This window comes from Sus scrofa, chromosome 5, assembly GCF_000003025.6.
Source record: "Sus scrofa isolate TJ Tabasco breed Duroc chromosome 5, Sscrofa11.1, whole genome shotgun sequence".
Classification (NCBI taxonomy): domain Eukaryota; kingdom Metazoa; phylum Chordata; class Mammalia; order Artiodactyla; family Suidae; genus Sus; species Sus scrofa.
Window position 1 is genome coordinate 12,703,063 of NC_010447.5, and position 27,863 is coordinate 12,730,925.

General features: G+C 42.8%; 1 protein-coding gene across 1 annotated transcript; it reads right to left on the minus strand.

Annotated features, from left to right (window-relative positions):
• On the minus strand, positions 5-27,822 carry PWP1 (PWP1 homolog, endonuclein). Its single transcript, XM_003126076.4, is given in 16 exon segments — positions 5-351; positions 1,384-1,489; positions 2,848-2,969; positions 3,060-3,150; positions 4,937-5,048; positions 6,244-6,305; positions 7,154-7,250; positions 15,048-15,109; positions 15,734-15,864; positions 17,192-17,251; positions 17,254-17,301; positions 21,102-21,198; positions 21,297-21,382; positions 23,217-23,401; positions 23,531-23,589; positions 27,593-27,822. Coding segments are annotated over 16 exon segments (1,500 nt in total). The 5' UTR covers positions 27,665-27,822; the 3' UTR covers positions 5-241.

The following is a 27,863-nucleotide window of genomic DNA, read 5'->3' on the forward strand; positions in this document are numbered from 1 at the left end:
GGAATTACTTTTAAAAATTCTTTATTATCCCTTTCCAGAAATGCAAGTGGAGCCCACCACACCACATGCTTGAAAGGTAAGCACAAAGACCAGCCTTGTTTTGCTGCCACTGTAGCTGCAGAGAGGAATGTCAGGCAGTTCTGTCAGTCATTTTCTTGGCTGCGGCAACGCAGGAACACCTTTAGGCCAGCTTTTAAAAACCGAGTTATGATAAATAAAACAGGAAATTGTATGATCTTCATTAAGACTCCATTGGTGTTTCTGAGCTCCTGTTCCCAAAAGGGCCACTAATAGATGAATTTCTTGTATTGCCAAGAACAAGCCTCTCTCGTCTTCCAAATGCTTCATTTACTAAAACAGAAATAAATAGTTAAGAAAACAACTGTATCAGAAAACTAAGGGATTGCAATATAAAAAGACTAAAATGCAGAGATGAGCAATGAGGTTCTCCACCCTGTGGTGGTTTTGTTTTGAAAATATACTGCCTTCTAAGTTGGGAAAGTAACCTACTCAGCAGGACAAGATAATGTTCTGAATTATGTTTTAAATTGGCTTTTTTTGCATTTTCTTTGATAACAGGTGTCTAGTCCCTCAGAGCAGCGACTCCTTCCCTTATTCTACTTCTGATCGTTGCCTGCTTTCACCCTCTCTCTGTACCATGACCAGAACAGAACCTTTTTTTTCTTCGTGGGAGGTAAGATTCAGGAATCAGATAGTGGGACTACGGCCTTCCTGATTACATCAATGTAAAATACAAGCAGCAAGGCTCCTCTGAAGGGAACAGACTGGCCTCTTTGGGAAAGCTGGATTTTGTAGGAAGTAGCCGAAAAGGCAGATTTATTCACACGGGGAAGAGGAGGGCCATTCTTTGAGACCATACTATATATATATCCTTCCAACTTTCCTATAAAATCTTTCAATTTTTAAAGTCAAATTTTGTCATAAAGATTTTTTTTTTTTCCTTTTTAGGGCTGAATCCACAACATACGGAAGTTCCTAGGCTAGGAGTCAAATTGGAGCTGCCAGCCTGTACCACAGCCATGCTGGATCCAAGCTGCATCTGACCTTCCCTGCACTTTGCAGCAACACTGCACCCTTAACCCACTGAGCGAGGCCTGGAATTGAAACCCACATCCTCAAGGCTACTAGTTGATTGCTGAGCCACAACTGAAACGTCAGAGATGTTTTTTAAATGAACTACATCTAAAACTGTGAAGATAAACTTATTTGTATTCCAGTTTGACCCTGTTTATTCCCTGAGCAGTCTGTACTACAGGACGCACACTGGCTCTACCTCTGCAATCTCCTAAAGGTACGCAAGCTGCACATTCTGTTAGCTCTTACAGAACTCATCCAGAAAAAGCACAAAATTAACATTCTTACCTGAAGCGACTGTGCTTATATCCCAGACCCGAAGCCCTTCCTTCTGACCTCCAAAGGCATAAATAAATGGCAAATCAGGGCAACAGGAAGAACAGAAGAGAACTCCCTGAGAAGAAGAAACATAGAGCCAGTGATTTCAGTCTTGCCAGGGAGCCCCAACCTCTATCCCTACTCCTGTCTGCAAGAACCTATGATTTGAATGGTTATTCAAAGCCGACTCGCCAGTATCTCTTTCGAGCTTCCTGCAAAGGTAATTCAATTGGGAAGGATTATCACTACAATGCAAAGCTGGACAAGTTCAGCATGATGGACGGTCTGGGAGGACCGAGTATACTCTGACCACTCAGGTCTCTCATCGCCATTTATCACTGTGATAGGGATTTCCTAGTTAAGCTCTTAGATACTCCCAGAAACTTCCATCTTCCAAGTAGTGGTGCTAATACCAGATAGCATTATTAAATCATCTTTTTTTTTTCTTTTTTAAAGAGCTGTGCCTGCGGCATATGGAAGTTCCAGGACTAGGGGTTGCATGGGAACTATAGCTGCCAGCTTATACCACAGCAACGCCAGATCTGAGCTGCCTCCATGATTTATACCACAGCTCACAGAAAAGCCAATTGTTAACCCACCGAGAGGCCAGGGATTGAACCTGCATCCTCATGGATATTAGTTGGATTCGTTTCCACTGAGCCACAAGGGGAACTCCTAAAAAATTTTTTTTAACTTTATTACTAGGTAACACACATGCATCCTAGAAAACAGTAACAAGAAAAAGTATGAAAATCACTTAGATAATCAGCTGTTCATGTTTTGGGACAGGGTCTTTTAGATATTTATCTAAGCATACAAGCACATAAGTAAAAATATATGCATGTGATAATACTATGAAAACTGCTCTTTAACCTGCTTTTCCACAAATATTTATATACATACATATATACCTATAACTTTAAACAGCTGTGTTGTATTCTAGGTCTGCAATTTTTATAATTCCGTCCCTGGTATAGAGTATGGACTCAATAAATATTGATAAACAAATGCATTCCAGTTATTTCTAGAACTTTTGCTACTATATAATAATTTCAATGTATTAAGAACTAGTTTGTATTCAAAGAGGTAGGTGATAAACTGACCTCAACAGCTATGGTGCCCTAAAGGTTCAAGATTTCCTGGGCTGGTCCTGATTTTAGGGTTAAAAGTTGCGGCTCTTCCACCTGTGTCCTAGAAAACCACCTCCTTTCCTTATCATCTTTGTTTTCAACAAGCGAACTGTTAATCATATGATTTGGAAAAGGAACCAGATAGCCAATGAATTCTCCCAAAACCATCCAAAGTTATAAAACTCCCATGGATGTGATTAACCCGCAAACTAACTTCCCAACTAATTCATAGTCTTACATGTAATGTTTCCTAGAGAAAGGCTAACAATAGGTCAGAAACAGAAATACCCAGGGATATTCTTACCATTTTCATGTCCCTAGAGTGAACCAGACTTGGCCTGTCTCCTAATATGTCCCAGATCTTCACGTACTTGTCTGCGGATGCGGTCACAAGACAGCCCTTGATTTGACTGCTTAGATCAAGACCTAAAGGAACATAGGATCAGTGCGGACTCTCACTCTGAAACAGATTTACTTCATCCTAAGGTAACAGAAAGGAACAGTACTGCTGCTCACCAGAGATCTCATCGTTGTGTGCATTGAGTGTAAAAATTGGCTTGTCTGAACGTGCATCCAAGTTATACACAAAGCCGTCATCTGTACTGGCCTGGAAAAAGTCAAAAGGATGGGCAAGATAATGTTACACGACAAAATTTAGCCATGGGTAAACAGCACAAATCATTGTGAAAATCAGCTATGGACCTGACTTACCTGAGGAGCTTATTAAAAATTAACATGGACATAAAGAATTTACTTCTGGATAAGCCGAGCTGGCTCTTCCATGGACTAGTTCAGCTGATCTATGAGGCAGCCGGATATGTATGAGCAGTGACATGGACTAGGGTGAGAGATGTGGATGCTACGTCCGTGAGAACAGAGGGGACATGGTCCAGGATCACAGAGTTAAAAGAGCAGCGTGTTGAGGACAGAGGCCCAGAGAGCACAGCCACTTACGGCAGAGGCTGAGGAGAAGCTCACAGAAGAAAGAATCGAAGGGGGGAGGGAACAACAAAGAATGTCAAGGAAGCCAAAGAAACAGGGGTTCTGAAGAAAGGAGTGACAATGCTGTCGATATTCTGACAAAGAGATTTAATCAGATGAGAACAAAGGCAGAGAACACGCTGAAGAAATGAAGGGACAGACCTAGTTAGGGATGGGCGAGAGAGACGTGAGCCTAGAGACGGGCCAAGGGCAACAGTCAGGACAGGAAAAAGGGAGGGAAAAAAAGGAAACTGACGTAATCTTGAAGGTGGGGCTATGGATGGGGACCAGGAGGAGGAAGGTCTATCCTCTGAGACTGGAGCGAAGGAGGTCAGCCATTTTTTGGATCACTTTCCATTTCCCTAAGTACCTGTGACTTTGGCGCTGATGACGACCACTTGTTAGCAAACAACCTAGGAAATATGTGTACCTGCTCACTGAGAACCAAAGTTCAACACAACATTCAAATGTAACTGGGACTTCACTCCTGATCATTTTAAAATGGAATCTGGCTGAGGCGGCTCAGCTGGGAACTGCAGGCACCTTTGGGCGGAGCTGAGATTAAATGTTCCCAGAATCACAATTGCAAGAACCTTATTAAAACTGGTCACATTATTTTAAGAAAGCTTTTTTTTTTTTTTTTTAAAGAATTCTTTCCCTCTTTTACAAAGCACTATGCATTTGCTCTAGGAAAATCAGGAAATATATGGATGTATAAAAATTTCTTTAATCTTCCCTTCTGGATAAAAGCTGGGGTTTATTTTTCCATGGACTGAAATGTCAGTGACATCTTTGGATGCCACATGGAAAACCATTATCCTCCCAATATTTAGGGTATTTAGAGTGAGCATACACTTTCTTCCTATCTAGGAGCTAGTGGTACATTAAGAGCTATATTAATTAAATGGGCTAGCATTCTCATCATCGGAGCTCCATTTAAGTACTAATATCTACTTGTTTTTAAATTTTGGGGGGCCATGCCCATGGCATGGGGATCAAACCTGAGCCATAGCAGTGACAATACCAAATCTTTAACCACTAGGCCACCAGGGAACTCCTAAGTAGTAATATTTAAATAAAAATATTTTCTTGGACTGACTGAACTACTGAAAAAACACAGTAAGAATGTTAGCCATGCTTAATATTTCAAATAATTTTACAATTACCAACTAATTATTACGACTAATGTGGCACACTTTGGAATGGTTGCAAATAATCAAAATCACATACATACACTTTACTGTTTTTTCTGCAGCAAATCCACTGTTCTCTTGTTTAAAAAATATATATTTTATCCCCAAATCCAAATATTGAACACTGTTAATATAGGAAAAGCTCTTCAGAGATTCTCTCTATAATGGAACTAACTGTTAATAACCTGGATAAACCAACAGTAACATGCACATTCTTACCAAAAAATGACAAGGGGAAAAGTGATTCCAAGTCACTCTCTCAATCTGCCCACTGAATCGCCACATTCGATGGCTTTCATCTGGACTTCGGCAGTCATACAAAGCCACTGACCTGGACACATTCAAGCAAAGTTGGAGTTTTAAGAAATCAATTCCCCTCTATGTTTTAAGTTTATTATAATGAAATGGTAATAAAACAACACTGTGAAATCAAGATTCAATGACTTAAAGCCTATTTTAAGGTTCTAAAAGAAGAGATGAGTGGATTTCTACTAATTGGGGGACTCTGGTCCTGTCACTTGAAGGCAGTGGTAGCTCTGGCTGTCACAGTGGCTGTGACCTTCTCCAGACTGAATCCTCTCTAGTCCTGAAAGAACAGCGCAGTTTCCCTTTCCCAGTAGGGCTCAGAGCCAGATAACTCCTGTCTCAGCAGGTTACTACCTTGGGGGAAGTGATGGATAGACCTTTGTAATTCTGCATGCATCCCAACTCAAAACTGCCAGTACTTTCAAAAGGATAAGGAATCAAATGACGACTAAGTTGTTTTCTGTTCCTACCACCTACCTCTCCCCCTGGAGCCCCAGGTTTAAAAAGGAGCACACGCGACCAGCCAGGCCCCTGTGCCGGACTGCAAGTTCCTACCCTAAAGGCAGGGTTCAAATCCCACTCCATGTGAGGTTGGTTTTGGCCAAGTGAGTAGGACAGACGTGTGTGTGTGTGTGTGTGTGTGTGTGTGTGTGTGTGGCCAAGTGAGTAGGACAGACGTGTGTGTGTGTGTGTGTGTGTGTGTGTGTGTGTGTGTGGTGTGAGCCCAGGTCTTAAGAGGCCTTGGCGTCTCTCCTTGTACTTCCGATCCCACTGTGACAACACATATGGTCCAGCCTGTTGGTCCCCCGTGGATGTGAAACATGAGGAGGCAGCCAGGTCTCCAGGTCCAGCTAAACAAGCCAAGATTAGCAGAGCTACCAGTTGAATCTGGCCTAGATGAGCTCACCCTCACAGAGGATGAGAAAGAGATGTTCACTGCTTTAAGTCACTGAATTGTGGAATGGCTTCTGCCACCGCCATGGCTAACTCACACACACCCTCTGAAAAGCAAAGCAGCTGCCAGTTAGAAACTACCTTATCATAACGGAACCATACTCTCTTACAGACCGAAAGGATCAAGCTGACAGGACAATGAGTACTACTAAAAATTTAAACAGGACCCTCAAGTAATAAATTCCATCTACGCATCAAGTGATACCTTTCTGGATTAGTTCAAGAGGATAAAAACAGCAGTAATAATTCCTGAAATGCTTTCTTACTTGTCATATGATCCAGAAATCAGAGTCTGTGCTTCAAATGGGTGAAACTGGAGAGTCTGGACCTAAAAGAAAGGAACATAAATGAACAGGTTAACGTTTGTTCAGTTTTGGTAAACGTGCCCAATAGCTGGTAATAACCAATTTGACAGTATTTCTACAAGTTTTTCCCCTTGAAATTCAATACTATTTAAAGAAATATGAATGCACTGCCTAATCAAAAAGGCAAAACATACTTGGGAATAAAGGCTGACTCTTAAAGAGACAATGCAGCATTCTCCAAAGTGTGCTTAGCAGAACACATATGCCCTTCAAATGTTAATTAGAAGAAAAGGAATTCCCATTGTAGCTTGGGGGGTTAAGAATCTGACTAGTATGCATGAGGATGTGGGTTCAATCCCTGGCCTTGGTCAGTGCGTTAAAGGAACCAGTGTTGCTGTGGCTGTGGTGTAGACCAGCAGCTGCAGCTCCTATTTGACTCCTAGCCTGGGAACTTCCATATGCTGCAGATGTGGCCAAAAAGCAAAAAAAAAAAAAAAAGCAGAGTGGACAAACTCCCTAAGCAACCCTATGGGTTTCAGAAGTTTCACAATGTGCATCATACCTAAGATCCTTGAGTTCTGGAGTAACATGTTAAATTCTTTAACCCCATCTGGTGACAGATACGCCCCTTCACCCCTTTCTAGGAGCCTCTTAAACATGCTGCAAAGCACTGATGTCCCCAGTCGCTTCACCTTTCCGCATCTCTGAGATGGGTCACTGTAACTATCAAAAAGGGCTCCGTGAGGGCCCGGGAGACAGCATGTCAAAGCACTCTGTGATTCACAAGCCCAGTCTAAACGTTCAGGATTATTTGTAGCCAATCCACGTCTCAGATTTTTTAGCATCCCTTTTACCCACTTAATCATCTTACCTTGTCCGTGTGTACGGCAAGGCTTGCCGCTGGCTTCCCCAGAGACATATCCCACAGGATTACGGTGTTATCAGCTGATGCACTTGCCAGCACATTTCTGAGAAAGGGAGGAAACAAATCAGGCCATCTTTTAAAAATCAGGAGCATTACATATACGAATTCCATCTACAGTACCATCAAAAGAATAAAACACCGAGGAATAACCTTAACAAAAGAAACGCAAGACTTTCAATATACTGCAAACTATAAAAGACTGCTGAAAAAAATTAAAGAGTATATAAATAACTGGAAAGGAATCTCATGTTCATGGATTAGAAGACAATGTTAAGATAGAAATATTGCCAACTACAGACGGATCTATAGATTCAACCAATTCCTTTCAAAATCCAAGCTGACTCTTTTGCAGAAAACTGAAAGCTAGTTTCAAAATAGATAGGAAGGGATTTCCTGTTGTGGTGCATCAGGTTAAGGATCCAGTGTTGTCACAGCTGTGGTGTAGGTTGCAGCTGTGGCTCGGATTTGATCCCTGACCCGGGAACTTCCAGATGGTGGGTATGGCCAAAAAACAAAAATCAAATAGATATGGAAACGCAAGGGACCAGACTAACCAAAATAATCTTGATAAAGGGAGAGCAAAGTTGGAAAGCTCACAGTTCCTGATTTCAAAACTGACTGAAAAGCTATAGTATATTCATAATGATGTGCTACTGACATAAGGACAGACATACAGAATAGAAGAGTCCAGAAATAAACCCTCAATTTAGGCCACAGGTTTTTGACAAGGGTGCCAAAATTACTCATCACTGAGAAAAAGAACAATGTTTTCAACAAATGATTCAGGAACAACTGGATATTCTCAAGTGAAAGAATGAAATTAGACCCCCTACCTCACACCGTACACAAAGAGCAATTCATCAAGTTCCCATCATTCAGTGGTTAACGAACTCGACTAGGATCCATGAGGACGTGGGTCTGATCCCTAGCCTTGTTCAGTGGGTTAAGGAACCAGCATTGCCATGAGCTGTGGTGTTGGTCACAGATGTGGCTTGGATCCCACATTGCTGTGGTTGTGGTATAGGCCAGAAGCTTTGGCTCCAATGTGACCCCAGCCTGGGAACCTCCACATGCTGTGGGTGCGGCACTAAAATAGCAAAAAAAAGGCAATTCAAAATAGACCACAGATCTACTACATACAATAGCTAAAATTATAAAACTCTCAGAATGGGTATAAATAAATCTTCACTGTGGGTCAGGCAATGGTTTCTTAGATATGACATCAAAAGCATAAACAATAAATAAATAAATTGGATATCTTCAACATGAAAAACTTCTGTGCTGCGAATGATACTACCAAGAAAGTGAAAGACAACCCATAGGACAGGAAAAAATATTTGTAAATCATACATGCAATAAAAATATATAAAGAATTCTCAACTAAATAATAAAAAGACAAACGACCCAACTAGAAGATGGACAAAGGATCTGAATGGACATTTATCCAAAGAAGATATACAAATGGTCAATAAAGATGTGAAAAGATGTTCAACACCATTAGTCACTAGGGAAATGAAAATCAAAAAAATGGGATCCTATTTCACACTCATAGGATGGCTATAATGAAAAAGACAGACAAGTGTTACCAAGATGTAGGGAAACTGGAACCCTCCTACATCGCCGGTAGGAACGTAAATGGTAGAGACATTACCACGTAACCTAGCAATTACACTTTTAGGTATGTTTCCAAGAAAGTGAAAACACATGTCTAGGCAAAACCTGTTCACAAATGTTTACAGCAGCATCATTCCTAACAGGTGAAAAGCAAGAACAAATGAAATGTCCATTAACTGGTGAATGGATAGGCCAAATGTGGTGCATCTACACGAGAATATTATTCAGCATAAAAAAGGATGACATACTTATATATGCAACAAATGGATGGAGCTGAAAACATTATGCTAAGTGACAGAAGCCAGATACAGAAAGCCATAAACCACATGATTCTGTTTCTAGAAAATGTCCAGAATAGGCAAATCCATAGAGACAGAAAACAGATTAGTAGCTGCCAAGGGCTGGAGGAGAGGAGAGTTAAGAGTAGCTGCTAAAGGATAAGACACGCTCTCTGGATCAATGAAAATGTTATGGCATTAGATAGCAGTAATGGTTGGAAACCATATGTGAATGCACTAAAAACTACCGAATTATACACTTTAAAAGAGTAAATTTTGGGAGTTCCCGTCGTGGCACAGTGGTTAACGAATCCAACTAGGAACCATGAGGTTGCGGGTTCGGTCCCTGCCCTCGCTCAGTGGGTTAACGATCCGGCGTTGCCGTGAGCTGTGGTGTAGGTTGCAGACGCGGCTCGGATCCCAAGTCGCAAGTCAGTCTGGTGTAGGCTGGCAGCTGTAGCTCCGATTTGACCCCAAGCCTGGGAACTTCCATGTATTGTGGGTACAGCCTTAAAGACAGGAAAAAAAAAAGTGTATTTTATGATATGTGTACTTGTTGGGTCATAAAGTACGAATGCATCTCAATTTTTTCTTCCTTAAAAAAGAGCACTGAATGCTATTAACAGCAAAACCCAGCATGTCTACCTCTTAGGGATCAAGCGCTGATAATGCAACAACTCAAGGCTTTAGATCTACAACAGAACAAGGCTTTAGATCCCAAAATAGGTTCTTGCTGCTGCCACCTGCCTGCCAATGAGAATGAAACAATCAACCTCAAAGGGTTGCTCTGCCAGCACCTGGCTGAGTGACTGGCACGTAGTAGGCCCTTGATAAATGTTAGCTGCCTTCTAAAAATATAGATGCTCCTAAAATAAGCTCATTCTTCAACATCCAGCTTTAAAACGGCTTAACACAAAATTAGGTTATTAGTGACAGTACTGTTTTTGTTCAGAAAAGCAGTATACTGCTGAATACTGCTGAAATCCAATGTTGATGGGTTTGTTTTTAGATGTTTCTTCAGTAAGTTACTACCATTATACAAATGACTTTTGAGTTTTTTAACTTACACTTCATTGACATATGCAAGGTCTCTCAGGAGGATCATATATATTCAGGTCATGCTAGCTTTTCTCTATCATTAAGTCTCACATACAGGTCATTTTTTTTTTTTTTTTTTGGTCTTTTTAGGGCTGCACTTGAGGCATATGAAGGTTCCCAGGCTAGGGTCAAATCAGAGCTATTGCTGCCCGGCCTACGGCACAGACACAGCAACTCGGGACCTGAGCCATGTCTGTGACCTACACCACAGCTCACGGCAACACTGGATCCTTAACCCACTGACTGAGAGGGGCCAGGGATCGAACCCGTAACCTCACAGTTCCTAGTTGGATTCATTTCCACTGCGTTATGGCAGGAACTCCAGGTCATAATGTTTTAAGTCCTTGCTATTTTATAAATTAAATAGCATTTATTTTTATTTTTATTTTTTTGTCTTTTTAGGGTTGTACCCATAGCATATGGAGGTTCCCAAGCTAGGGGCTGAATCAGAGCTGTAGCTGCCGGCCTATGCCACAGCCACAGTAATGCCAGATCCGAGCTGCAGCAACAACCTACGCCACAGCTCATGGCAAGGCTGGATCCTTAACCCACTGAGCGAGGTCAGGGATCAAACTTGCGTCCTCGTGGATGCTAATTAGATTCGTTTCCATTGAGCCTCAAATTTAGGGAATTCCCTAAATTAAGTATAATTTAAATCCCTAGTAACTAATTTATTTACATACAATGCCTCTCAACAGAAGTTTAAATTTCACAGTACATTCTTCAACCTACTCATTCCGAAAACATCTGAGATTGCTCTCACATTAAAGTTCTCAGTGTCTGAGGCTTTAAAAACTCCAAAATCAAAAGCTTCTCAAAACTATACTTGGAAGAAGAGCACTCCAACAAGAGCATAAATTAGCAGAGAACATACATTTTTTTTTTTTTTTTTTTAACTGGGAACATTTTACTAGAAACCGAGGGCCCCACCAGCAACATGGTCATCAGGTCACTCCACACCATAATCCCAAGCTCTGTGCATCAGAGTCCAGGACCTAGTTTAAAGAACACTGCACTTTTTCAGCAAAGAAAAGAAGGAAAACCAAGATCTAAAATAAGATGCAGAAGGAGTTAATAAGGAGCAAAGAAACAGGGTAGCACGGAGTCAGAGAGACGTGAGTGCAGACGGGGAAGGCAGGCGTACAGGTGCCCACAAGGGTCTAAAGGGAACTAGGGAACTGCTGGGGAAAGGAACGGATGAATCAGCTGGAATACTGCTGAGAGGCTGTTCCGTTAGGAAGAACTTGTGGTTACTCAAAATAACAGCTGCTATGTGATAAGAATTTATAAATGAGAGTGGGTTTCTAAAAGCATGGTACACTCCATTGTAGGGTTTCTCACTTATCTGCCCATCAGACAATATCAGGCCCGATGCAGGCAAAACCCAAACAACTGCCTGTAGCCTGGGCAGACTGATCTAGGAAAGCTTTAAAAACAAACAAAAAAAATAAGGCACTAAAAGATTACTGGGCCTCTGCTCTGGAACTACTGACTCAATCTTGGGGGACTAGGGCCCAGGAACCTGTACTTTAAAGGGTTACCAGAAGTTTCTCATTTGCTAAACAGAAGCTAAACCTAAATGACTTTATCAGGTCCACTTCCCCAATGGTTCTAATGCTGAAGAGTTCTGAACACAAACAAGAAGACAGCATACCCTCTGGTAAGCTCACCACCCAGGATCTTCCTTAGAATGCTCACAAAGTGTCCAGTGTAATAGAAACGCTTAAACAAGGGTCACGGCTAATCCACTCTGTTCTTACCCCCTAAATAAGTTGTCCTCAATCCAATACGTACCTTCCTTGCCTTAAGAGCCCCTCAAACCAACTCCAAAGAAAAACGCCTTCTGGGGTAATTGGTGTTTTAAGTATAAAAAATACGTGGATGACATGCAAAAGAATTAAGTTAAACCCTTACCTTACACAGTATACGAAACTTTATGGATCAAAAACTTAAGACTTAAAACTATAAAACTTCTTGGATATAACACTAAAAGCACAGGCAACAAAAGTAAAAATGAACAGTACTACATTAAAATGAAAATTTTTGTGCATCAAAGGACATTTAATAGAGCTAAAGGTAACCCACTGAATGGGGGGAATATTTCCAAATCATAAATCTCATGAGATTAATATTCAGAATATTACATAAAGAACTCTTGCAACTCAACAACAAAATACCAACATTCTGATTAAAAAAATGGACAAAAGGACTTGAATAGATATTTCTCCAAAGAAGACCTACAAACGGCCACTTAGTACTTGAAAAGATGATAAGTATCACTAATCTTTAGGGAAATGCAAATCAATACTGCAATGAGGTATCAACTCACATGGTTCAGAATGGCCATCATCAAAAAGTCTACAAACAATAAATGCTAGAGAGTGTGGAGAAAAGGGAACCCTCCTGCACTGCTGGTGAGAATGTAAATTGGTACAACTACTATGGAGAACAGTATGGAGGTTCCTTAAAAGACTAAATGCAGAAATACCATATGATCCAGCAACCCCACTCCTGGGCATATATGAAAACCATAATTTGGAGAGATACATGAACCCTAGTGTTCAAGGCAGCACTATTTACAATAATAGCCAGGGCATGGAAGCAACCTAAATGTCCATCAAAAGAGGAATGGATAAAAAAGATGTGGTACATATATACAATTTATGGCGTATTGCTCAGCCATAAAAAAGAATGAAATAATGCCATTTGCAGCTACATGGACAGAACTAGAGATGATGATACTAAGTGAAGTGAGCCAGACAAGGCAGGTATGATACCACTCATAGGTGGAATCTAAAAAAATGACACAAATGAACCTATTTACAAAACAGAAACAGACTCACAGACTTAGAAAGCAAACTTACGGTTACCCAAAGGGAAAGCAGGGGGAGGGGTAAATTAGGAGTTTGAGATTAACATATACACACTACTATATAAAAAAATTCAGGAGTTCCCGTTGTGGCACAGTGGTTGGCGAATCCAACTAGAAACCATGAGGTTGCGGGTTCGATCCCTGGCCTTGCTCAGTGGGTTAAGGATCCGGCGTTGCCGTGAGCTGTGGTGGAGGTTGCAGACGCGGCTCGGATCCCACGTTGCTGTGGCTCTGGCGTAGGCCGGTGGCTGCAGCTCCGATTGGGCCCCTAGCCTGGAAATCTCCATGTGCCGCAGGAGCAGCCCTAGAAAAGGCAAAAACACAAAAAACAAACAAAAAAATCAACAAGGACCTACTGTACAGCACAGGAAAATCTACTCAACACTCTCTAATAAACCATATGGAAAAAGAATCTGAAAAAGAATGGATACATGTATGTACGTATGTGTGTGTGTGTGTGTGTATATGTAACTGAAGCACTTTGCTGCTGTACACCTGAAACTAACACAACATTGCAAATCAAATGTACTTCAGTAAAAAATGAAAATTATAAAAACAAAACAAACTAAAAAAACTACAATGAGATACCACTTCAGAGCAGTTACGATGGCTATTATTAAAATAACAGTAAAAAAGCAGAAAGTAGCAAGTGCTGGAGAAGAGGTGGAGACACCGGAGCCCTTGTGCAGTGCTGGTGGGAAAGTAGATGGTGCAACTGCTGCAGAAAACAGTATGCAGGCTCCTCAAAAAGGCATATGATCCAAAATTTCCAGCAATTTCAAAATAATTGAAAGTAGCGACTCAGATATATGTAAACCCATGTCATCTGTACCTATGTAAATAACAGCAGCGTTGTTTACAAGAGCCAAGAGGTGGAAGCAACCCAGCTTCCACAGACAGCTGGATAAACGTAAATGGAATATATATACAGTGGAGTATCATTCAGCCTTAAAAAGGGAGGAAATCAGGAGTTTCCGTTGTGGCTCAGAGGGTTATGAACCCGACTAGTATCCGTGAGGATGTCGGTTTGATCCCTGGGTTAAGTGGATCAGCGGCCTAGGATCTGTGTTGCCTTGAGCTGCAGTGTAGACTACAGACATGGCTCGGATCCTGAGCTGCTGTGGTGTAGGCTGGTTGCTGCAGCTCTGATTCAACCCGCAGCCCTGGGAACTCCCATATGCTGCAAGAGTGGTCCTAAAAAGCCAAAAAAGAGGGAAAAAAAGAGAGAAAAATCCTGCTACATGCTACATTATGGATGAGCCTTGTGCTGAGTCCAATAAGCCAGTCACTAAAGGACAAACACCCTATGATTCCACTTATATGAGGTACCTGGAGGAGTTGGCTCAAGGACAGAAAATAGAACAGTGGTTGCAAGGGTCTGGGGGGAGCAGGAAATAAGGGAGTTTTTGTTTAATGGGTACACAGTTTCAGTTTTGGAAGATGAAAACGTTCTGGAGTTGAATGGTAGTAAACGTTGTACAACAATGTGCAAAAATGTCCAATGACTTAAATGTGGTTAAAATGATTAATTTTATGTTACATATATTTCACCGTTTTTTTTTTTTTTTTTTTTTTTCCAAAAGAATATGTGGATGAGATGTTGTAAAAACTAAATGAAGTGAGAAAAATGTCTTCCATGAAGAAACAATTCTACTGCACGACCGGCACTGCAGTACACACACACTGTTTTTTCCCAGTGGTGTTGCGGGGAGCGGGGGGGGGGGGGGGGGGGGGGGCACTTGGTCCCCAAGCTCGTAATGAGCATCTACCGAGCAAAGAGCTGGCTGCGGGGCGGGGGGGGGGGCGGTTTGCAAGGATACAGACAGCAGAGTTCCTGCCTTCAAGCAGAGTACACCGCAGGAAAGGAAAAGAAGGCATGGACATGAGGCAAAACAACATAGGGAGACAAGTGTGGACACGAGGTAGAGTCACAGTGGCCACAGCCTTGAAGAGCCCTTCCAGTGGCCTTTCTTTTTACCTGACCAGCTTATTCCAAGAGAGGTCAAGGATAGCATCGGTGTGACCGTCCGCTGAGGCATCCTGTAATAATTGTTTAGTTTGGTTACTTTGGGTATTAAAGTACACCCCCAAATAAAACTGGTATGTTAACAGAAAGATTCTTTAAACCTTAAGATAATTTTAAGTAAACTTGCTTGAAAACCTAGGGCAAGAAATACCTTGCCTGTTACTTTAGAGACACGTGATATTCTTTAAAGGGAAGAAACTATGCCAGTTCTTAATCTACGTGCTATAATTTTACAAATCAATTTCCACCCCCTCCCCCCCCAACAGACAGTTTTAAAAGCTACAGGAATTTATGGATATTTAGAATTCCACATACTCAAGGCTAAATAGAAATATTTTGAGTTCAAAAATAGCATATTAATGTGAACAGCTACCATATATAAAGGAGGATCATAATCTAAGAGTAACTGGTTTTGTGTAGGATGAAGACTGTGCCAATGATGGTTTTATGTAATCAGAAATCAATTTTTCCTTGGATGGACTTTTTGAAACTATAAACTACAGCAATTTCATAACTGCCTGTCCTACTCCACTAAAAGTGTCCTACTGAAAAAAGCGTTATGTTCTCCTCCTCTGTCGCCACCCCACAAGCCTATCTCCATTTGTAATTAGAGTTTAAATCTCTGTTAGCTTGTTTACCTTCTTTCCTTTCTTTTTCTTCTTTTTCGACAGCTTACTTCCGAGGGTGAAGACTGGCTCTAAAGAGTCCACTATATCAAGGTCCCACACTTCAATGACAGGGGTCATGTTTCCCACAGCAATGTAATTTCCTACCAGAGGACAGAATGGATTTATGATTTAAAAAATAATTTTTTTTCTTTTTTGGCCGCCCCGCAGCATATGGAGTTCCCTGGCCAGGGATCAGATGTGAGCCACAGTTGAGGCAATGCCAGATCCTTAACCGACTGTGCTGGGTGGGGGATTGAACCTGTTTCCTGGTGCTTCAGAGATGCCACTGATCCCACTGTGCCACAATGGGAACTCCAAAAAATAACTTCTAATGAAATACATTACACTGCAGAGTAACTGAGTCATGGCTCAGAGCAGTTTCAAACTTCCATATGCAGGCACATCACCTGGATGTTGTTAAAATGTAGGTTCTGTGTGAAGAGGTCTTGGTGGGGTCCTGGCCTGCATTTCTAACTGGTCCCAGGTGATGACAGTGCTGTGCTGCTGGTCCGCAGACCACAATTTGTGTAACAAGGGCTCAGTGTCCTGATCCAAGGTCCTCACTTGTATAATGAGAATGCCCCTCCCACCCTCACAGGCTGTTGTGAGGATGAGGATCTGATCACGTCATGAATATGAACAAGCTTTGCAAACAAGATATAAGGTATGAGCATAAACAGTTTTCACTCTTCTTAAGAAGGATGACACGGGCAACTAGTAGGGTGCAGCTATAGCGAGAGGGACGAACATGAGAGCCCAATTCTCTCTCTGTTTTGGTTTTACTTGTTGCTTTCTAAAGAGAAGAGCGTCATGCACTAAATTCTAGCTGGTAACATCAGACACATCATGCCGGTTTACACTGACTGGGCTTTTTTTTTTTTTTTTTTGGTCTTTTTTGCCACTTCTTGGGCCGCTTCCTCGGCATATGGAGGTTCCAGGCTAGGGGTCCAATTGGAGCTGTAGCTGCCAGCCTACGCCAGAGCCACAGCAACACAGGATCCGAGCCGCGTTGCGACCTACACCACAGCTCACAGCAACGCCGGATCGTCAACCCACTGAGCAAGGGCAGGGACCGAACCCGCAGCCTCATGGCTCCTAGTCGGATTCGTTAACCACTGCGCCATGACGGGAACTCCCTGACTGGGCTTTTATGAGACCTTCACAGAGATCTGCTGCCCCAAATGCTTTCAGGCCCCGTCCTTCTGCCTACAGTGGAGCAGCTACCTTTTTAGCCTGTGGAATGTCTGGAGACATGGAGACCTAAAACAATTAAGCGACTGTGTTTTGAGAACTATACAACTACATAAAATAACATTAATTTCATAAAACATCAACAGTTCTGAAAATACTCAGAAAAAACAGGTAACTTATGTGTTAGGAAAAACACAAAGGAACAGACCACTGAACGATCTTAAGTTTTCTTATTACCAGTTGAATCATCTGGGCTGGGATCAAAATTCAGCCATTCCACACTCAAAGGGTACGCGACAACAGGATATCATGGTGTACGTAAAAAGAATCTTCCTCCTGATTATAAACTGCAAAGATGGGGGAAGAGACTTTATTACATCAGAATAAAAAAATCATATCACACTCAAAAAAAGATACTCCCTTTTAAGCCTAAGGGAGGCACATGCTTAACGTGAGACATATGTGATGACATTAAAGAGATTCCAAAGTATGTGCTGCCAGGCAAAAGTTTTTCATGTCTAATATATTCCCATGCCCAGTGTGCCCGAAGGGGAACAGGAACACTGACAGGGAACTAACATGAGCCTGAATACACCAGCTGCAGGCTTCCTGGCTACCACGGCTCCACCTTCTGGTTTAGCTGTTACAGAAAACAAATGCTCACAAGGCCTCCGTAAGTAGTACTTCATTATTATTTTCATCTTTTTAAGGTCCATCTGGTTATAAGTCAAGAACAAATCAGCACTGGAGAAAAATAACTCATTGAGAAATCTAAATGCTTGTCAAAAATAACTTCTTTATTATTTATTATTAAAATAAGAAGTCTTTCAAATATCATATAGTGAACACTGACAAAAAAGAGCCCAAGTAATCAGAAATTCCAATATGCATTTTATTAGAAAGAAGCATTATTACTTATTTATTTTTGTCTTTTTGCCATTTTCTTGGGCCGCTCTCACGGCATATGGAGGTTCCCAGGCTAGGGGTTGAATCGGAGCTGTAGCCCCCGGCCTACGCCAGAGCCACAGCAACGTGGGATCCGAGCCGCGTCTGCAACCTACACCACAGCTCACGGCAACGCCAGATCCTTAACCCACTGAGCAAGGCCAGGGATTGAACCCACAACCTCATGGTTCCTAGTCAGATTCGTTAACCACTGAGCCATGACGGCAACTCCGAAAGAAGCATTATTAAGATAAGCTACATTTTATTTATTAGGGCCACATGTGAGGCATATGGAAATTCCCAGGCTAGGGGGTGAATCGGAGCTGCAACTGCCAGCTTATGCCACAGCAACGCTGGATCAAAGATGCGTCTGTGACTGACCTACACCCCAGCTCATGGTAACATAAGAGCCTAAACCCACTGAGTGGGGCCAAGGATTGAACCACGTCCTCATGGATAACAATAGGGTTTGTTACTGCTGAGCCACAACTGGAACTCCAAGCTAAAGATGTTTAAAACATTCTTCAGACCACTGCACCTGGGAGAGATCTTGGGGTGGGCAGCTTCCATGTAACGTTCTACATCAATTTACAGTGAGAATGTGCGTTTAACGATTAGTTCATGGTCCTGCAAGAACCTCAACTATGGTCAATGTTCCCAGCTTACACATTTTAAATAAAAATGATGGTGCTTTAAAATAATCTTTTAGGGAGTTCCCGTCGTGGCGCAGTGGTTAACGAATCCGACTAGGAACCATGAGGTTGCGGATTCAGTCCCTGCCCTTGCTCAGTGGGTTAACGATCTGGCGTTGCCGTGAGCTGTGGTGTAGGTTGCAGACGCGGCTCGGATCCCGCATTGCTGTGGTTCTGGCGTAGGCTGGTGGCTACAGCTCCGATTAGACCCCTAGCCAGGAAACTTCCATATGCCGTGGGAGCGGCCCAAGAAATGGCAAAAAGACAAAAAAACAAAAAAACAAACAAACAAAAAATAATCTTTTAGCCATGTCAGATTTGATTTAAAGTGCCATTCTGAAATGACTACTGAACAGAGATACACGGGGTAACCTGGAGTTTCACACCAAATCCAAATAAAATACATCGTTAATGACCTAACTTGGAACAAAGTAGGAATACAATTGCTTCACTTCGACTTATCAGCTCCTATCTGATACTCACCAGATTCAAAGAAATGACCACAGTAAATTCTCACATGAGAACGTATAAAAATTAATAACGACAAACTGTAATAGTTTTAATTTTCTGAAATTAGCATTGGTCTTTTAAAAACTCCAACAGGGTTTACATTTGAAATATGTAAAAAATTCAAAGATAATTACGACAATAACTTCACATTGAAGTATTTACTATTTAAAGCCTTTCTGGGGAGTTCCCGTTGTGGCTCAGCAGTAAGGAATCTGACTAGTATCTGTGAGGACAAGGCTTTGATACCTGGCCCCACTTGGTGGGATGAGGATCCAGTGGGGTAAGGATCTGGCATTGCTGTGAGCTGTGATGTGGGTCTGTAGTTCACAGATGTGGCTTGGATCTGGTGTGGCTCTGGCTGCGGTGTAGGTTAGCAGCCGCAGCTCCAATGTGGCCCCTAGTCTGGGAGGTTCCATGTGCTGTGGTGCGGCCCTTAAAGAAAAAAGAAAAAAAAAAAAAGCCTGATTTTATAAAGAGAGTACAACAGGTCATGGGATAAAAATGACCTAACTGATGGATTTCCTGCAGGCAGCCTTAAAGACCTCAGAGGTACAGAAGTCCTAGCTAATATATGGAATAAGTGACAGAGTAACCTAGAAGACGCCAATAAACATTAAACCTAAAGGTTTTAATTTTCAAACTGTGTAACTGTGCTTCCTGTAATAAAAGGCATCAGCCTAATAACCTCTTTAAAGCTTCAGAATTTTAGGACAGACGAACAGAAGACCCTGGAGAAGGAAAGCATCCGGGCAAGAATGGCCCTGAGGACATGCGCAGAGGAAGGGCCAAGAAAAACAAAGGGCCATTCTGGAGGCAGAACACGCGGACATCTTGAAGTTCTATTTTAAGACAACAGTTACTAATGGTTGATGAATTCATATCAACATCGAGATATATCTGACTTAAGAATTCCAATATAAAAAGAAAAATTCAAATCACTGCCCACTCTAGATTCAAAGCACAGCTGACTGACCCTTGAACAACGCAGGGGTTAGGGCGCTGACTCTTTGCTCAGTAGAAACTTTCCATGTAACTTAGTCTGCCCTCCACAGCCCAACCAAGCTCGTGTCGTGTTGTTCTGTAGTATTTACTATTAAAAAAATCTGCGTGGAAGTGGATCCGTGCAGTTCAACCCTGTGTTGTTGAAGGTTCAGCTGTGTTCGCCTCTGGCTTATGAGCAAACATTGTCTGAACGGGGAAAGGGACCAAAATGTTTTGGTTCCAGAAGAGAAATGTGGGCCTCTACCTTGAATATTTAGGAAGAAAATACAATGTTTTGCAAATGGGGAACTATTTGAAATGACTCTGTGAAAAAAGCAGGACACATTTTATTAAATATAATCTCTGCCACATAAAGAAAAAGCAGCCAGAAAGCAAACAGGAAAAATGCAAGGGGGAGTTCCCGTTGTGGCTCAGTGGTTAACGAATCCGACTAGGAACCATGAGGTTGCAGGTTCGATCCCTAGCCTTGCTCAGTGGGTTAAGGATCCAGCGTTGCTGTGAGCTGTGGTGTAGGCCAGTGGCTACAGCTCCAATTAGACCCCTAGCCTGGGAACCTCCATATGCTGTGGGAGCAGCCCAAGAAATGGCAAAAAAGACAAAACAAACAAACAAACAAACAAAAAAACCCCAAAAAACGCAAGGGTAACAAGTTACCTCAGGTTAACATGATTTGTAATTTTTTCCTGCATTTTAAAATAGTTTTACTTCTAGGTTTTCTCCACTGAGGGAAAAAAGTGAAAAACTGGCAAATATGTTTAAATAAAAGATTGAAAAACCCCTATTAGAACCTGATCTATTTCTGTAACTAACGTCAGGTACCAAAATGACACATGAGACTACACACACCCAGGCACAAGAGCCAGGAAGTCTGAACACCATGTAGAATTTAACTAGGTAACCACCTTAAATGAGATACAGCAGGATCTGGTGTCTAGAATCCACAACAGTTACCATTACATTATGTTAATATCACTTCAGTAGAGAATCCTTCCACTTACCATGCACCTCTAAATTGCACTGGTCCTGTTCAGCTCTGCCACAAACTATGAGATTGTCACTTGGCTTAATCAAGAAATCTTCACGTTCGTACTGTTCCTAGTGGAGGGAGAAAATGCCACGGACTAGAATCAGATATTTCATAAGGTTTTCCAAGCACGTAAGCAGCATAATTAGACGAGCCATGTCAACATTACCGTATCTTTCAGAGTAACGTAAGGATCTTGGTCATTACTCCCGTAGACTGTAAGACCCAAGAGAGATTCACCGAGAGTTTCAGTGTCTGTAAGAATTCATAAAACAAAACGAATAAAATAGTCATTCTGATAAAAGCATTTTTTCCTGAGGTATCCCATCTTTTAGACTTAGATCCAACCATCTATTTCATGACTAACTCTGGATCATCCATAACTGGGAAAGGAAATAGTGGATAATAATAAATAGAATTTAAAAGCCATTTATATTTGACCCTGGAACGCACATCTGATAGTCTTGGAATATGCGATCTTTCACTAAAAGAATCAAATCAAACCAAGAAACCTCCTTTTGGAAAAGATGAGAACTCTACTCACATCCTTTAGATTGCTCCTTGTAATCGTTATTCAAAAGTGCTGTAGAGGAGTTCCTGCCGTGGCGCAGAGGAAACGAATCTGACTAGTAACCACGAGGACACGGGTTCGATCCCTGGCTTCACTCAGTGTGTTAAAGATCTGGCGCTGCCGTGAGCTGTGGTGTAGACGGCAGCTGTAGCCAACTCAACCCCTAGCCTGGGAACCTCCATATGCCGTGGGTGCAGCCTTAAAAGCCAAACAAAAAAAAAAAAAAAAAAAAAAGAAGAAGGGGGCTGTAGAGAGGTAGTCATGCAAACCTGGAAATAAACAGGTCTCTAAAACACTGGTATCAACATAATAAATAAGGGTTGCCTGGTCAAATAAAATTTGAAAACGATAGGTTTCATAAAGTACATGGGTTTCTTTATTCATGTCTCAGAACTGCTGATATGTTAACTTGCCTACTGAATCTGCAAAGAGGGGCTAGAATATGTCTTTTCCACCAAATTTACCTCAAACTGTACTTCTCTTATGGCACTACCTGCAAAGGTGACACAGAGTAGACCTCAAGAACCATAAAACTCAGCAGAAGGAAGTCACTCTTACTTTTCAGGGGAAGCTATTTTAAGGAGGCAGAACTAATACCGAGATGGGAATTTCTACTGAATGAAAAAAGGCAGTGCCAATATTATGCAGGGTATGGAGAATATTAAGGAAGTTTCTGAATGCCTTCTCTCCGGGCTGATAAGCTCTTCTTTCTCTGTATTCCCTGGCACTCTGTCCTAGCAGGATGGAAGAAACCCAGGGTCCAATGGACGAATTATCCTGGGCACCTAATGAAGTACACTGAAAAGCATGAATGCTTCAGAGCCGAGAACGTTCAAACCTCAGCCCTGTTATTCACCAGCTGTGTGACGCTGGTGAAGTTATGTCATCTGTGTAAGCCTGTTTTCTCTTTTTAAAAGGGAGGTAATAACTCCTTTTTCATAATTGCAAGAAAAATGAATTACAGATTATCATAACCAGACTTACAATAAAATACACAATATTAATTTTCGCGTTTGCTTTTTAGATTTTATTTTATTTTTTTATTTTTTTTTTTGTCTTTTTATTGTTGTTGTTGTTGTTATTGTTGCTATTTCTTGGGCCGCTCCCATGGCATATGGAGGTTCCCAGGCTAGGGGTTGAATCGGAGCTGTAGCCACCGGCCTACGCCAGAGCCACAGCAACGCGGGATCCGAGCGCGTCTGCAACCTACACCACAGCTCACGGCAACGCCGGATCGTTAACCCACTGAGCAAGGGCAGGGACCGAACCCGCAACCTCATGGTTCCTAGTCGGATTCGTTAACCCCTGCGCCACGACGGGAACTCCTGCTTTTTAGATTTTAGATTAACGGGTCTAAACTAGTTGAGGTAAACATGCTGTCTGCCTTGAGGCTTGAGCCAGGTTATTCGACTGACATAAAGGACAAGAGAATTCCAGAATCAAGCCTTGAACACTAGAGGCACGATCTGATGCACTGAGTTTGTGAGGAAAAACCAGCAGAAGTGAGTGAATTCGAACCTGGGTCGCCTTCCTCATCATATTTATCTAGGTCGTACTCGGCCAGCTCATCATCATCCAGCGTCCTGTCATCCTCTGGGTCACCATCCTCCAGGGGCTCCCGTGGTCGGGCCTGGGTACGAGCGCTCTGCATGCCATCCTCTGAAGGATCGCCTGTCTCCTCCTCATCACTGCCGCCTTCCTCTCTATGAAAAAAGAAAAAGTGAAAGTTTGCCCAAAAGGCACCGTTCAGTAACAAGACCACCTTGTCATCAATACTTAAGATTTATATTTCATCTGGACTTTACTATAGGTGTCGACATTCCGAAACTCACTGTAATTTTTCCTTTGCTTCAGCAATGAGACGTTTCACTTCTTCTTTACTAAGCTCTACCTACAAGAGAGCAAACATTATGATATATGTAAGGAAATCATTATGTCTTTGAATTAAAAAGAATTTGCAAACTAATGTAAAACAGTCAAGAGACATCAAAAGTCAAATGTCAATCCAGAGTCTCTATGTTCAATGTAAATAGTACAATGGAAACTTGCACAACATTGTAAATCAACTATACTTTAGGAGTTCTCACGGTGGCTCAGTGGTAATGAACCTGACTAGTATCCAAGAGGACTCTAGTTTGATCCCTGGCCTTGCTCAGTGGGCTAAGGATCTGGTGTTGCCATGAGCTGTGGTGTAGTTCAAAGATACCACTAGGATCTGGCGTTGCTGTGGCTGTGGTGTAGGCCGGCAGCTACAACTCTGATTAGACCGCTATCCTGGGAACTTCCATATGCTGCGAGTGCAGCCCTAAAAAGACAAAAAACAAACAAAAGCCCCTATAAGTTAATAAAAAATAAATAAATAAATATAATGCAAATGGAGTTTTCATAGGTCCTTACGATTAAGATCTGTTCTCATCTAAAACTGTTCAAAAATCATGTTCTGGGAGTTCTCGTCATGGCACAATGGTTGATAAATCTGAGCAGGAACCATGAGGTTGCGGGTTCGATCCCTGGCCTTGCTCAGTGGGTTAAGGATCCCGCGTTGCTGTGGCTGTGGTGTAGGCCGGCGGCTACAGCTCCAATTCGACTCCTAGTCTGGGAACCTCCATATGCTGCAGAGCAGCCCAAGAAATGGCAATAAGAAAAAAAAAAAAAATCATGTTCTGTCTACCCCACTCCAGTCTTTTTCAAAGAAGATAGACTTGTATAAACTCACTTCTATGAGAGCCCATCTAATTTTCTTCCAATTACCTGGACTCCCTGGCACCTTCTCCCAATCCCGCCCCCAACCCCCTTGGATATTTCCTAAACACAACACCCTTGCCTACGTCCTCTGCTGTTTTTGCTATTATCACTGCCAAGTATTCACTCATCATGATGTCACTTCCTTGCAAAGTTCATTCATTCTCGAGACTAAAACCATCTTTGAATCTATTATTCCAAACTTTCCCTTCTCCAGCCCTATATCTTCCCAGTTCCATTTTCCCAATTGCCTATATGACTATCCACTTGGACATCCCGCTCAAAACTGAAGTCACTCTCTTCACTTAAAAATTGGCACTCTTGGAGTTCCCGCCATGGCGAAGTGGTTAACAAATCTGACTAGTAACCATGAGGTTGTGGGTTCGATCCCTGGCCTTGCTCAGTCGGTTAAGGATCCGGCGTTGCCGTGAGCTGTGGTGTAGGTCACAGACACGGCTCGGATCCCGCATTGCTGTGGCTCTGGCGTAGGCTGGTGGCTGCAGCTCTGATTAGACCTCCATATGCCGCAGGAGCGGCCCTAGAAAAGGTAAAAAGACAAAAAAAAAAGACCAAAAAAAAAAAAAAAATGGCACTCTTTCACCCAATCCATGCTTCAGTACCTTTGAAAACAGCCCTATCACTACTAAATCATAAGCTCCTTGCCACTGTGTGTTCTGCCCAGGTAGGGGATACTTGGTGATAGATGATGAACCAATTGATCGCCCAATTTGCATAAAAATGTCTCTAATAATACAGAAATCTTCTATTGCTGGATAGCTCCAGGAACTAAAAGTTCCTCTCCTTCTTTTTACTGTTTTTTGGCCACATCCGTGGCATATGGAAGCTCCCGGGCCAGGGACTGAATCTGAGCCACAGCTGTGTTAATGCCGATCCTTAACCCACTGCACCGGGCCAGGGATCAAACGCTCATCATCACAGAGGCAACACTAGATCCCTAACCCATAGCACCACAATGAGAGCTCCCTAAAAGTTCTTAAGTTCAATCAGAAGATACTTTTTTTCTAATTTCTTTTATTGGTTTAAGTTTTCCTTCCTGGGATTTTACAGAATAAATTCAATCTCTTCTTCCTATAAACTCTTCAAGCAATCGTTCCCAAATTTGTCTGCATATCAGAATCACGTGGGGTAATCTTTTAATAATTTCAGGCTATAGCCCACATTAATAGATCACAATACTTGGGAGCCTATATTTTCAAAGCTAAGTATTTTTTGAAGCTCCCCAAGTAGTTCCAATATGTAGACATATTTGGAAATCACTGTCTTCAAGTATTTGAAAGGCTATGTGTTCCTTTTAACAACTCTTACCTCCTTCGATAATTTTTAATATGAAATCTCCTCCTGTCCCTATTTTATACATATGCACTGAATGCCTACAGTGAGCCAAACACTGAAAAAACTGGTGAATAAAACAGTTTGTACCCTGGTGGAACTGGCCCAATAACATTAAAACAAACATGTCCCCACCCTTGCTTCTTTCATAGCATTTATTCCCACTGACATAGGATTGATACATGCACATGTCAACTCCCTAAAGGCAAGGTTCATGCCTATTTCAGGACCCTGAACAATGCCTAGAACAGGGAAAGCACTTTAAAGTGCCACATTCAGGGAGTTCCCGTTGTGGCTCAGCTGTAACGAATCAGACTGGCATCCTTGAGGATGCAGGTTTGATCTCTGGCCTCGCTCAGTGGGTTAAGTGTCCGTGTTGCCATGAGCTGTGGTGTAGGTCACAGATGCGGCTGGGATCCCACGTTGCTGTGGCTGAGGTAGGCCAGCGGCTACAGCTCGGATTTGACCCCTAGCCTAGGAATTTCCATATGCTGCACACGCGGTCCTAAAAGGCGAAAACAGAAGGGGAAAAAAAAAAGGCCACATTTACCTTTCACCCCCACTGCCACAGCAACATCCTGAAACAGAGCAGGCCCATTCCCCACCCCTCCACCCCTCCATTCGCTGCCTGCTTTCTGTCTGCTGAAAAACTTCAAAGAGTAAGCTTAATCAGAGAGGTGAGAAGATAACGGAAGCAAAGGAAAGCAGTCAAACAGGACAAAATAGTAAGTCATTAAACAAAGTTAAGGACCTTTAAGTTCCTCCTCAAGGCAATGGATAATATTCTGAACCATATCCTGAGGGCAGTTTTGTAGATACTGAAACCCCACCAGGTGGAAGAAGTTAACTACACTGATGACCAGACTGTAGTCATGACAGAAGCTGCCATAATTCTGAGAACTAGCCTCAAAGAAATGGGAACAAATCAACCGGAGAACTGAAGAACTGAGAACTGAACCCGAGAACTGAAGACTAACTGCACTTAAACCAGTCTAAATGATGCTGATCAGACCACTGCATGACCAACTTCCAGAGGACCCTCAGAGTCAACTGTACTGCATACAGCCCCCTCCCTCGGCCTCTACACCCCTGAAACTCCCCCTTAAAGCTCTTGCCCACTATCAGACGGGGAACTTGGCCATTGACTTGAATCCACCCTCCTTTGTTAGCCTCCTAAATAAAGCAAACTTTTCTTTCCCCAAACTTGTCTCTTTATCGGCTTTAGAACAGGGAGAAGCTGGACCCCTCTTTCTGTAACAATCTCACTTGGGCCATTGCAAAAAATTCTCAATTCAACTCCCAGCCTCATGAAACCATAGTCTCCACACCAGGTTTTCTACCCCATAGCTTTCACCCAGTGTATTCCTCTAAATGCCTAGCAAAAGAGTGGAAATGGAGTTTAACATACGTGCCCCCTCCTCTCGTTATGCCTGAAAAACGCACTGGGATGGTGGGCGATGACATGGTACAGTCAAGAAGGCTTTGGGGCAGTTCCCATTGGGAGCAGCACCCCGCCCCCTTCCTTCCAGCCCGTGGGATCCACGTGTGTACGAATTAGAGGGAGGGGCTGGGCTTGGGAGAAGGACGGTCGGGGGGCAGTGGGCTGATCCCAGGCCCAGGAGTCCCAGATCCTCAGGCCGCAGCCCTAGTGATGACAATCAGGCCACAGTCGGCCTCACCCCAAGTCAGTTCTACGAGCCGCGCCAGGGCCGTGCGCTCCGGGTCCAGGCTTCCCAGGCGGCGCGGACCCACGATGCTGCAAAGAGCCGCTCCCCTTACCTCCCAGGGCTACCAGGCCTCACCTTGTCTGGCGTCTCTTTGGCCACGCCGCAGCGGACCCAGGCCACGCACGTCACCTGGCGGCTGCGGTTCATGGTCTTCTGCGCAGCGACACCTTTTTGCTAGACTTGGACCCAGCGGGTGTAGAGTCCCGCAGTCGCCCCTCAGACAAGCGCCGCACCACACCTGGGCAGAGCACAGGCGCGGGGCACTGGCTCCAGGGCCGTCGGCGCCCGCGTCTGACGTCACTCTCAGGCGCCGAATGTGAAACGGGGCGGGGCGGGGAGAGAGTTG